Source organism: Salmo salar, chromosome 19 (genome assembly GCF_965601325.2).
Source record: "Salmo salar chromosome 19, fSalSal1, whole genome shotgun sequence".
Lineage (NCBI taxonomy): Eukaryota > Metazoa > Chordata > Actinopteri > Salmoniformes > Salmonidae > Salmo > Salmo salar.
This window is the reverse complement of record NC_138309.1, coordinates 68,197,632-68,209,758: the sequence shown is the minus strand read 5'-3', so window position 1 is coordinate 68,209,758 and position 12,127 is coordinate 68,197,632. Positions and strand designations below refer to the sequence as shown.

The 12,127-nt window shown below is 44.0% G+C and overlaps 1 protein-coding gene across 6 annotated transcripts in view; it reads right to left on the bottom strand.

Annotated features, from left to right (window-relative positions):
• The window catches only part of LOC106579060 (ataxin-2-like protein), an 81,513-nt gene that overhangs the window by 7,942 nt on the left and 61,444 nt on the right, over nucleotides 1-12,127 (bottom strand). For all 6 annotated transcript variants that reach the window (XM_082965915.1, XM_082965916.1, XM_082965914.1 and 3 more), the window contains 9 exons: nucleotides 9,440-9,531; nucleotides 8,305-8,538; nucleotides 7,396-7,817; nucleotides 6,883-6,969; nucleotides 5,049-5,162; nucleotides 4,598-4,675; nucleotides 4,145-4,206; nucleotides 1,974-2,278; nucleotides 1,155-1,224 (listed from right to left, as the gene is read on the bottom strand). In XM_082965915.1, coding sequence (XP_082822041.1) covers nucleotides 1,155-1,224; nucleotides 1,974-2,278; nucleotides 4,145-4,206; nucleotides 4,598-4,675; nucleotides 5,049-5,162; nucleotides 6,883-6,969; nucleotides 7,396-7,817; nucleotides 8,305-8,538; nucleotides 9,440-9,531 — 1,464 coding nt within the window. The remainder of the gene's footprint in view (nucleotides 1-1,154; nucleotides 1,225-1,973; nucleotides 2,279-4,144; nucleotides 4,207-4,597; nucleotides 4,676-5,048; nucleotides 5,163-6,882; nucleotides 6,970-7,395; nucleotides 7,818-8,304; nucleotides 8,539-9,439; nucleotides 9,532-12,127) is intronic.

Here is a 12,127-nt window from a genome sequence, read left to right as displayed (position 1 = left end):
ACAACTACAGGAAGCATTTGGTTGCAGTCATTGCAGCTAAAGGTGGCACAGACAGTTATTGAGTGTAAGGGTGCAATTAATTTTTCACACAGGGGAATTGAATGTTGCATAAATTTGTTAAATAAATAAAGTATTTTTTTGTTATTTGTAAACTCAGGTTCCCTTTATCTAATATTAGGTTCTGGTTGAAGATCTGATAACATTCAATATTAAAAAATATTCAAAACTAGAAAATAGAAATAGAATAGATAGAAAATAGCAAATACTTTTTCACAGGACTGTACATTATGAGATTATTATGGATAAGAGTGATATTCTTTTTATTTGTCAAACGGCAGCGAAGCATCGATCATCATGTCACAGAAATAAGACCCTAGATATTTTATTGGAAAGAAACATCGAGCTCATCACATGTAATTTCACCACCCTGTGAAGTTCATCATAACTTATTTCATCTGTAGCCTAACAAACTGCATGGTTTTCCAAGTCGTAGTGGGAGAATCACACAACATATCATTGTGTGACTCCAAGTCGACTTCAATATGGCGGTTATTATATCAATATTTGCGCATAAAAGGCATTTCCATCACAATCTCGCATAATTCATTTTACTGACACAACAAAAAAAAAGAGCCCACCAGGTCGAAGAAACAAATTGCATTTATCAAATTGTACCGGCATATCCTCTTTCCATCAGCCAGGCCTTGACTTTTTTCATGCATCAGGTAAATCATCCACATGAAATGGTTAGATAGAAACCTGGTTAGACACTCAAAAAAAGCAAAACACTTAGGGTTCTCAAAAAAAAAAAGAAGTCTGACTGCATGTGTGGGTACGCCGACCCGCGAGCCACTGCTGCCCCTCATAATGAGTTTTTGTGGCCTCCCCCGATCAAAGTTGCCCATCCCTGCCCTACACCATTTCACGCGTAGACCTCTAGACATCGTTTGGTGCATAGGCGTGTCTAGACAGTGTTTCGTAGTATAGATACAGTAGATAGATAGCAGACGCTTTAACCAAAGCGACTTACAGTCATGATGTGTACAAGCGCCATACGTCAAGACAAAGTCATTGTTTGGTTAGTAGACATCAAGACATTTTAGATCCTAATTATTTTTGCTCTTCTTGACATGTCATTACACCTTCTTGCTTACCAGAGTGAGCGCCATTTTGTTTGGGTTGAACTCTTTGGCGTTGGGATTCAGAGTTGACTTCCTGACTTGACTGAGAGAGAGAGAGAGAGAGAGAACACTGTTAGTACTGTATACACAATGATATCCACTGCTCTGTAACCAAATCCATCTATAAACCAGAAAGTAGTGCTGGGTGATGTGCTTTTTGAGGTAGGTTCAGTTTAGATTATTTTTTTTTTTTAAATCTCGGTTTTCGATTTAGGTTTAGATAATTTTAAACATAAAATGCATGTAGTATGTGAGTTGAATGCTTTAACAGAATGAAACAATTATTAAAAGTCCCATGATGGTAGTGACTGCCCATTACTGCTTCAATAAAATATTTCTAATTTCTATAGAGCTGCTGTCTATGTATACTTATGACTGCTAAATACCAACTATCAATCACTTAGATTGTGTATTTTCAGGTAGAGATACCTCGTGGAGCAACTGCTCTTTATCCCTCTCGATCGCAAGTCTTCTTTCTCTTCTCTCCATTTCAGTGTCTGGACAAGTAGACGCGCAATGGATTATGGTCATTGGCTAAACTATGTAGAATTTTGGCCTGTTGGGAACTTTCAACTCCCTACTACATTGCACAGTTTGGGCTTGATCTGATTAATTTCTAGAGAAACTGCATGTTGAGCTCACAGAAGAAAAAAAACGAACGAAATGGAATTCTAATAATTGAACCGACGTTGGTCAATTAGTTGTTTAAAAAAATGAAAAATAACTGACATTTTGGTTAATCGCTCAGCACTACCAGAAAGAAATCTCCTTTCAGTCTTCAGCAAAACTCACTCAATCACAACCTCCACTCGCTCTGCCTTCTCCTGTCTGGACTCCTCACTTCCTGGGGTCCTGGCTGACTGGGATTGTCCTGGCGATTGCCTATCTGAAATGGGGCTGGCGTTGGTAGCGGCTGCGCTGGAACTGGGCTCCTTGGCAGGGTCCCCTGAGGGGGAAGCGGAGGGCTGGGAAGTACTTTGGGGGGCGGGGGTCTGTTTGGAGTCTGAGGAGGCGGGGCTGGGGTACGAGGGGAAGGGCTTGGCCGTGTCAGAGGGAGATACCGCTGGAGCACTGGAGCCACATCCGCTGGGCTGAAGCTGAGGAGAATCACATTAAATCAATATTGATTTATACAGCCATTTCATACAAAGCAAGTGCAACTCAATGCACTCTATGCTAAAAAGAAAGAAACAAGAGGGATATAAAATTACAAGGAGGATGAAACTTTAGTAAGGGGTGCTAGACCACTTGCATTTCTCAAAACACATTTCCAAGTTATTTTACAAACACATGATTAAAAGGGTTTAACAGTAGAAATGGGTTATAAACTAGAAATGTAAGTAATTTATTTCTGACTACTTATAAAAGTGAATAAGCTCAGTAAACTCTCACTGTCAACTGCGTTTATTTTCAGCAAACTTCACATATTTGTATGAACATAACAAGATTCAACAACTGAGACGTGTTCCACAGACATGTGACTAACACAAATGGAATAACGTGTCCCTGAACAAAGGGGAGGTCAAAATCAAAATGAACAGTAAGTATCTGGTGGCCACCAGCTGCATTAAGTATTGCAGTGCATCTCCTCCTCATGGACTGCACCAGATTTGCCAGTTCTTGCTGGGAGATGTTAACACACTCTTCCACCAAGGCACCTGCAAGTTCCCGGACATTTCTGGGGGGAATGGCCCTAGCCCTCACCCTCCGATCCAACAGGTCCCAGACGTGCTCAATGGGATTGAGATCCGGGCTCTTCGCTGGCCATGGCACAACACTGACATTCCTGTCTTGCAGGAAATCACGCACGGTATTGTCATGCTGGAGGGTCATGTCAGGATGAGCCTGCAGGAAGGGTACCACATGAGGGAGGAGGATGTCTTCCCTGTAACGCACAGTGTTGAGATTGCCTGCAATGACAACAAGCTCAGTCCGATGAGGCTGTGACACACCGCCCCAGACCATGACGGACCCTCCACCTCCAAATCTATCCCGCTTCAGAGTACAGGCCTCGGTGTAACGCTCATTCCTTCGACGATAAACGCGAATCCAACCATCACCCCTGGTGAGAGAAAAACGCGACTCGTCAGTGAAGAGCACTTTTTGCCAGTCCTGTCTGGTCCAGCGACGGTGGGTTTGTGCCCATAGGCGACGTTGTTGACGGTGATGTAAGGCAGGTCCTCACCAGACAACAGGCCTACAAGCCCTCGGTCCAGCCTCTCTCAGCCTATTGCGGACAGTCTGAGCACTGATGGAGGGATTGTGCGTTCCTGGTGTAACTCGGGCAGTTGTTGTTGCTATCCTGTACCTGTCCTGCAGGTGTGATGTTCGGATGTACCGATCCTGTGCAGGTGTTGTTACACGTGGTCTGCCACTGCGTGGACGATCAGCTGTCCGTCCTGTCTCCCTGTAGCGCTGTCTTAGGCGTCTCACAGTACAGACATTGCAATTTATTGCCCTGGCCACATCTGCAGTCCTCATGCCTCCTTGCAGCATGCCTAAGGCACGTTCACGCAGATGAGCAGGGACCCTCCTGGGCATCTTTCTTTTGGTGTATTTCAGAGTCAGTAGAAAGGCCTCTTTAGTGTCCTAGTTTTCATAACTGTGACCTTAATTGCCTACCGTCTGTAAGCTGTTAGTGTCTTAACGACCGTTCCACACGTGCATGTTCATGGACTGTTTATGGTTCATTGAACAAGCATGGGAAACAGTGTTTAAACCCTTTACAATGAAGATCTGTGAAGTTATTTGGATTTTTATGAATTATCTTTGAGAGACAGGGTCCTGAAAACGTGACGTTTCTTTTTTTGCTGAGTTTATCTGTCCAACTTGGTCCTGCTTCTTGAAATACCACCAGCCCAGGACTTGACAGAACAATTCTTTTCATCAAGAGAATTTAGACTCAGAGGTAATTGCAGATTTCTCGTTCACACATGGCTAAGGAGCAGCGACAGAAGTCTTACCCTGAATTCTTTGCCGAATTTCCGCAGCTCTTCAATTTGTGACCTTTGCTGAATGGAGGGAGCTGAGTGGAAAGGGGGAGAGAAAGGATACAAAAAAAGTTCTCATGCAGGAAAGAATGTGTGTTTTTGGCTGCACTTTTCTTTCTGACAGCACCTTATGGCAAACAAATGCTTTTCTACAGGAATACTCTTCTCATCGACGACAACAGCTAATTGACACACTAACATGCACACACTTTTTGAGGTGAGACACCGCAACGGGCAAACAGTTAAAAATAGGGGGTGGCCACTAGCCATCCTACCGACCAGAATATCTGCTGTCATTTTCATTTCCCAAAGGTGTCTACATGTTGAATCAGCGCAGTCACCGTTCATCGACACCCAGGAGGTGCTTTAACCGTTCGTTGTCGAGGTGTGTCTAACCTCTAATACACACATTTCACAAACACACACCTTTACTCTTGCCATCTTCCGTGCTGCCTGGACTCTCTGCTGATCGTTCTTTGGCAGCCATACAGAGAATCTCGTTCACTGTAGAACAGACAGACAGAATGAGAGACAGAGATAGAAAAAAACCACACAGGGGACCAATTAGCCACTGGAAAACCCCAACCACTTGAACAGATTCCCACAAAACACCTGCCTGGTTCTTGTACAGGTGACCCTGTCCTGATGACAGTTGGGGCCCTTTTCATTTCTTAATATAGACTCAATAAGCACAATGAAAACAAACTGAGACCGGACGTGGAAGATGTAGTAGTGCTTTCAGCCAAATGTATCAAAGTTTGTTTTATAAATACCTATTATCATGAGCAATTTCATTGTCGTCACCACTACTCAACTACCACAACCTGTCTCCGCTTGTTTATAAATATAGTTTGTTCATTGTTGTCATTGTTCGAACCATCAATGGGGAAGAGCGGGGCGAGGCCTGATGTTTTCTGGGCGGGCATGGAGACAGATGACGTGTCCAGGTACTGCACTGAGTCCTGCGAGCCAGATTTCGGGGAGCGGGAGGCTGAGGGAGGACAAGACAGAACAGAGGTCAGAATGAAAGACAATGAGTCGTTATAAATGGTTAGCATTTTTGGCTGTGTCTGAAATGGCACACTGTTCCCTTTAAAGTGCACCACTTTCTGCCCTGGCACCCTATTACCTATATAGGGTCAAAAGTATTGCACTATATACAGTTGAAGTCAGAAGTTTACATACACCTTAGCCAAATACATTTAAACTCAGTTTCACAATTCCTGACATTTAATCCGAGTAAAAAAATCCATGTCTTAGGTCAGTTAGGATCACAACTTTATTTTAAGAATGTGAAATGTCAGAATAATAGTAGAGAATTATTTATTTCAGCTTTTATTTCTTTCATCACATTCCCAGTGGGTCAAAAGTTTACATACACTCAATTAGTATTTGGTAGCGTTGCCTTTAAAATGTTTAACTTGGGTCAAACGTTTCAGGTAACCTTCCACAAGCTTCCCACAATAAGTTGGGTGAATTTTGGCCCATTCCTCCTGACAGAGCTGGTGTAACTGAGTCAGGTTTGTAGGCCTCCTTGCTCGCACACGCTTTTTCAGTTCTGCCCACACATTTTCTATAGGATTGAGGTCAGGGCTTTGTGATGGCCACTCCAATACCTTGACTTTGTTGTCCTTAAGCCATTTTGCCACAACTTTGGAAGTATGCTTGGGGACATTGTTCATTTGGAAGACCCATTTGCAACCAAGCTTTAACTTCCTGACTGATGTCTTGAGATGTTGCTTCAATATATCCACGTAATTTTCCTTCCTCATGATGCCATCTATTTTGTGAAGGGCACCAGTCCCTCCTGCAGCAAAGCACCCCCACAACATGATGCTGCCACCCCCGTGCTTCACGGTTGGGATGGTGTTCCTCGGTTTGCAAGCCTCCCCCTTTTTCCTCCAAACATAACGATGGTCATTATGGCCAAACAGTTCCATTTTTGTTTCATCAGACCAGAGGACATGTCTCCAAAAAGTACGATCTTTGTCCCCATGTGCAGTTGCAAACCGTAGTCTGGCTTTTTTATGGCAGTTTTGGAGCAGTGGCTTCTTCCTTGCTGAGCGGCCTTTCAGGCTGTCGATATAGGACTTGTTATTACTGTGGATATAGACACTTTTGTATCTGTTTCCTCCAGCATCTTCACAAGGTCCTTTGCTGTTGTTCTGGGATTGATTTGCACTTTTCGCACCAAAGTACGTTCATCTCTAGGAGACAGAACACGTCTTCTTCCTGAGCGGTATGATGGCTGCGTGGTCCGATGGTGTTTATACTTGCGTACTATTGTTTGTACAGACGAACGTGGTATCTTCAGGAATTTGGAAATTGCTCCCAAGGATGAATCAGACTTGTGGAGGTCCACAATTTATTTTCTGTGTCATGCACAAAGTAGATGTCCTAACCGACTTGCCAAAACTCTAGTTTGTTAACAAGAACTTTGTGGAGTGGTTGAAAAACAAGTTTCAATGATTCCAACCTAAGTATGTAAACTTCCGACTTGAACTGTATATAAGGAATAGTGTGCCATATCAGATGCATATGAAATGCGAGTTAGTAGTTAGTTTACTAACCAACATCTACCATTAGTAGCAATTCTCATTGGATTCATTGGACTTAAGTCTATGAGGCAGAATGTCTGTGTCTTGAGTTCTGGAGTGCGTCTTGAAGTGTGTAGACAAAGTGTGAGATAAAAGGCATAGTTGTATGTTAACCTGTGGACTGGGTGTGTGAGTTAGGTGTCCGGACCGGTCGGTTTGACTGGGCGGGTCTCTGTAATTTGGGAGACATCCTGGAAGACACTGAGGCAGGCAGAAAGAAGAGAGGAGGTTCAATTTCCCGACAATCAACTGGCAATATATTATTGTAAGCTTCACCTATTACTTTTCAAGACTGCACACAGTGCAAACTTAAGAAATAAGGCCCGATGAGGACACAGCCCTTAACCGTGGTATATTGGCCATATATCACAAACCCCCGAGGTGCCTTATTGCTATTATAAACTGGTTACCAACGCAATTAGAGCAGTAAAAATAAATGTTTTGTCATACCCGTGGTATACGGTCTAATATACCACGGTTGTCAGCCAATCAGCATTCAGGGCTCGAACCACCCAGTCTATAAAAACAAATAATTCATGACTGCCATGTACACTTTCTGGAGTAACACATCCATGTAGACACACATATATCCCATTACAACAAACAAACACTAATAACTTCACTCACCTCCGTTGACGGGCCTACCAGTGTCCGACAGAGAGTTGGAATGGGGGGTGGGGGGACTAGCTGAAGAGGGGGCAGCGTTGGCCGAGGCCGGACTCCCGGGGGAGGTAGGGGCGTAGGGGCTGGCAGAGCCAGGGCTGCCCTGGGGGTGGTGGGGGGAGTAACCTCGGCCAGAGAGGGGGCTGCTGCACTCCGAGGAGGGGGGATTGGGCTGGGGGACACCAGTGGCCAAGGGCAGGTGAGGTTTGGGGGAGGAAGAGGAGGGAGGGGCAGAGCGGTAGCCGGCGCTCATGCGGTTGTGACCTTGGGGTCCGCCGCTTCCTCCTCCAGGGCCTCGCTCCGCCCGCTCGCGGTCTCCTCGCATGCTGCCCCCCGACACGCCCATCTCCCTAGCTCGCTGGGGTAACGGAATGTATTTGCCTTCCCTGAAAGAGAGAGAGAGATAAACAGAAAGAATGAGGGGGGGGGGGGGGGGGGGGTACTGTAGATCATGCTTTCCCCAATCCATCCACTGCTGCCAAAAACTTTCAGCATGATGAGGGGATCAGTTTGAGCAAGGTGAGGGGCAGAATCACTAATCTTGATCACATAATGAGTAGTTAATTGGGATGCCAGTTGATTTGTAGATCAGCCATTCTACTCAGTCCGACTGAAATGTGGTCAATCTCAAATACACAAACCACTTAGCCAATAGTGACACCCCCCACACACTAGCCAAAGGCTACATCCCAATTTTCCACCCTTCTCCCCAAGCGTGGACTTTTTTACTCACCATCATGTATTTAAAAACATGAAATCATTGGCTAGAAAGAATTCATTTCCACCATTGTTGAATCCATGAAGTGCACACTTTTGGAAAAGGGTGGAGAATTGTGACATAGCCAAATAATACAGCCTGACCGGAGCACTCACCTGCTGACTATGCTGGGGCTGTCGCAGCCTTTCTCCCTCTCCCTGGGGCTTCCCCCCCCCCGCTCGCCACTGCGCACCACTGCGCTGTACTTGTCCTCCTCGCTCTTGCCCTCCTCGTTCTCCAACGAGACGCGGTGGCGGTACTGGGGGCTGGACTCGATCTCACTAGCCATGCGGGCGGCACGCGCTTCCCGCTGCCGGAAGCCCTCCGTGCTGCCCCTCTCCAGATGGACCCTGAGGGACAGGGAGGGAGAAGAGAGAGAAAAGGATAGAGAGATGGTGAAGATCAACACTATGCATAGATGCATACAAACAATCTGATAAAATAATTGATCATTTTAAAGATAATGATTAAATAATTCTACCCTGAAACGTAACCATTAGGGATTATAGGTTATGTAGCATGTATAAGGAATAATTAAAATATTAAACATAAGTCTAACTAGGTTGGACTGGGAAAGAGAGGAATGTGTGTGTGTCTAAGAAAACACCGAGAACAATTAAACTGTGTTTGATCCGACCTGGCTAGAACTCTGAGAATTTATGATAGGAGAAGGGAGTACCCGTCAAGGTTTCCCTAATCTCGGGGGAAGGGAACTGTCGGCTGGGTAGTGATATACAGTGTTGAGAACTCTGGAGAAGAAGATAACTCTCCTAAATGTTTGTGTGTGCGTATGTAAGGAGCATGGTATAAAATGGATGTCTTTGTATATGAACTGGAGAGTGCCCTCGTGAATAAACATTGATTTGACTATTGTAAACTGGGAATTCTGTCTCTTTCATTTAAACCAGAACTTTACAAACTCTGGGTTGCAGACTGAGTAGATTAATTGAAGTTTATGAACATTGATAACAAAATTCTATATCACAATCATGTATGACGATCAGATCTGGGTTCAAATACTTTGTGTTTGCTCGAGTCTGCTTGGAGTGCCAGATGGGCGCGATTTGCCATTTTGGGACTTCTCTATTGGATTATTAAAACAGGCATGCTCAAACAGGAACAGATTAAGTATTTGAAATTACCTTTCAAGTATTTCAAACCCAGCTCTCAAACCCAGTCCTTTCGCTTAGACTCTATTTAGGCCTTGAAGACTTATTGTTTTTTTTTGTGTTGACATGGAGGTGGACTTACGTGTACATTGAGAGGCTGGAGTCATAGGTAGACTCGACACCGAAGTTCACCTTGTTGTAACGAAACATTTCGTTGGCATCCCAGCCGTTGGACTGAGGGAGAAAAAACTTTGTGAGTAAGTTGCCAAAGCCTGTGGCGGTAAGCTCCAGGTTGTGTGTGTCAATGGAGGCTCCTCAGAGGAGGAAAGGGTGGACCATCCTCCTCAGTGAATTTCATACAAATTTAAATAGTGAAACTATACTAAATATATTCACATCGCCAAATAATGAATTATAACACACTGTTTTGCAATGAAGGTCAGCAAGTTTCCGTCCTCTGGGCAAACTGACTTCAATACAAAACTTAGGAGGCTCATGGTTCTCACTCCCTTCCATAAACTTACACAATAATTATGATAACTTCCAGAGGATGTCCTCTAACCGATCAGAGCTCTTGCAGCATGAACTGACATCTTGTCTACCCGACCAAAGTAATCGAGAATGAATCTGGTACTGAAAGAATTAGCTACAGGTAGCTACAACTGTAGAGCATAAAATGTGGTGGTTAGTTGACTAAAAGAGAAAGACAATAGTTGAAAAGTTTTGAACAAAATAATTTCTTCAAAAATGGAGAGAACTAGCGATATTTGATTGTATTTATTATTTTTACTTTCACTTGTTTAGCTAGCGAAGGCAGCTAGTTAGTCTACTCAAACACCTAGCTCAAACAGAGAGGGATACTATGAAAGCTAGCTGGCTATCCAACACTGGAACGCTTCCAAATCAAGGTAAGCTTTTGGTTTTATAAATGTATTGCCACCGGGGCCTGCCGGTGTAACTGCTAAACTGCTTGCAGTACTGCACGATTGTAGCGGGTTTACTAACGCGTTAGTTATAGTAGCGATGTAGACAGTGTGTAGCGTTTATGGTATGAAGTGTTGGGTTTTATTTCACTTATTAGATGTGATGCATTACCATTTACAGTAGATGTAGGCCTAAGTATGAACGGACTGTAATGCACTAAGAGGTTTATATTGTATTAACATAGATTGAGCAACATATAATAGACATGACTAACTGGAGGGTTGCTGGCTAGTAGGAGTGTAGGCTGAGTAGACTCTTGACACACACACACACAATGCCTGGTTGTGGGGCCGCTCAAGGACAGGTGTATGTGAGGAACTGATAGAGGGGAGAATGGCTGTGGCACAAGAACAGGCACTGTCCTTGGGTGTCTGACTCTCGGGTACACACATGAAGATAAGCTAGAAGACAACTATGCTTGGCAACAAAGATGCGTCTAGAGGCTGGGACCAGCCTGCACGCCAACGATAGGCTGGAGTAAGTCTAAACCACACCCAAGCCTCTACTATGACAGGCCCTCAGGGAGAGGGAACTACGTCTGTCAAGAAGTATTTAAGGAAGAACTTATGATGTCATTTCAGTTCTCTGTCTGCCCTGCGAGGTGTTACAGTGAACCCGTTTATACGAACATTGCATTTATCACTATTTACTTAGCTTAATAAACAGCTGTGAAACAGTACTAGAGACCAGAGTTTCTCTTTGTCCTGACACCAGATTCGAATTGACGCAACCTAACATGGTGACCCCGACGTGATCTGCTGTAGGGACTTCGCTGGAATTTGTCCAGCCGATTGGCCATCGCTGTCGTCGGACGGTGTGTTTCACAAATCCTGACCGGTCAACTAAAAAGGTAAGCAGACACCTATTGTGAATAACTGAAGTTCTGCACATTGGCTATTTCCAAATTTATTTTTGTGAGACACCTGTTTGATGTAAGTGACCAAATTTTTTATTTTAACATATACAAATTGATTGAAGTATGTATTGAACATTTGGAGTTTGATTAAGTGATAAATGCATTGTTGACAACCGGTTAAACAGTAATGCATGTGACCTATTAAGAACTGTGATGAATGATATGTATTAGGTAATATGATGTGTGTGTGTGGTTAACCTCTTACGAGGACCCGAAATTAATTGACTCATATTTCAGGCTAGGTTTCGGGTATAGGTTCTGAGTTATTTAACCGACTGAATGTGGGTAATTACGAATATAACCAGCGATTGAAATGTACTAGATACTAGGTATCGGTTTGAATGTGGTTGATAAATCTGACTATCAACGGGACTGTGTGAAGTTTGGGAGGCCAACCCAATCGTGTGAATGTAGTACATTGGATATTAGACAGCGATCTGAATATCTGGTTTGAGTGTTTAATATATCGGCTATCCAGTAATGCTTTACAGGGTTGACCATCTTATAGAGAAGGTTCAGGATTAGTTTGATTCCCAGGACGAGGTCCTTTACGAGGTCCTATACAAAGAGGTATAGGCTAGGTTTTAGGCTAGGTTCCAGGTTATATTTGGGGGTTTACCGTGTGAGTGTATTTTGATTCCCTGGACAAGGTCCTTTACGAGGTCCTATACAAAAAGGGTATGGGCTAGGTTCTAGGCTAGGCGAGGTTCCAGGTTATATTGGGGTTTTACCGGGTGGGCATAATACATTGTTAAAACAGGTCTAGAAATTAGCGGGGTAAAATAGATCATAGGAAGGGAGACATAATTCCTCTGTGGAAAAGGTAACGTGAGAATGGGGGATATTGAACCAGAACGGGTGTTGAAAACTTTGAAAGCGACTCTCGAACGGAATGGTGGTCGCGATGGGAAAGAATGGAAGAGGAGAGGC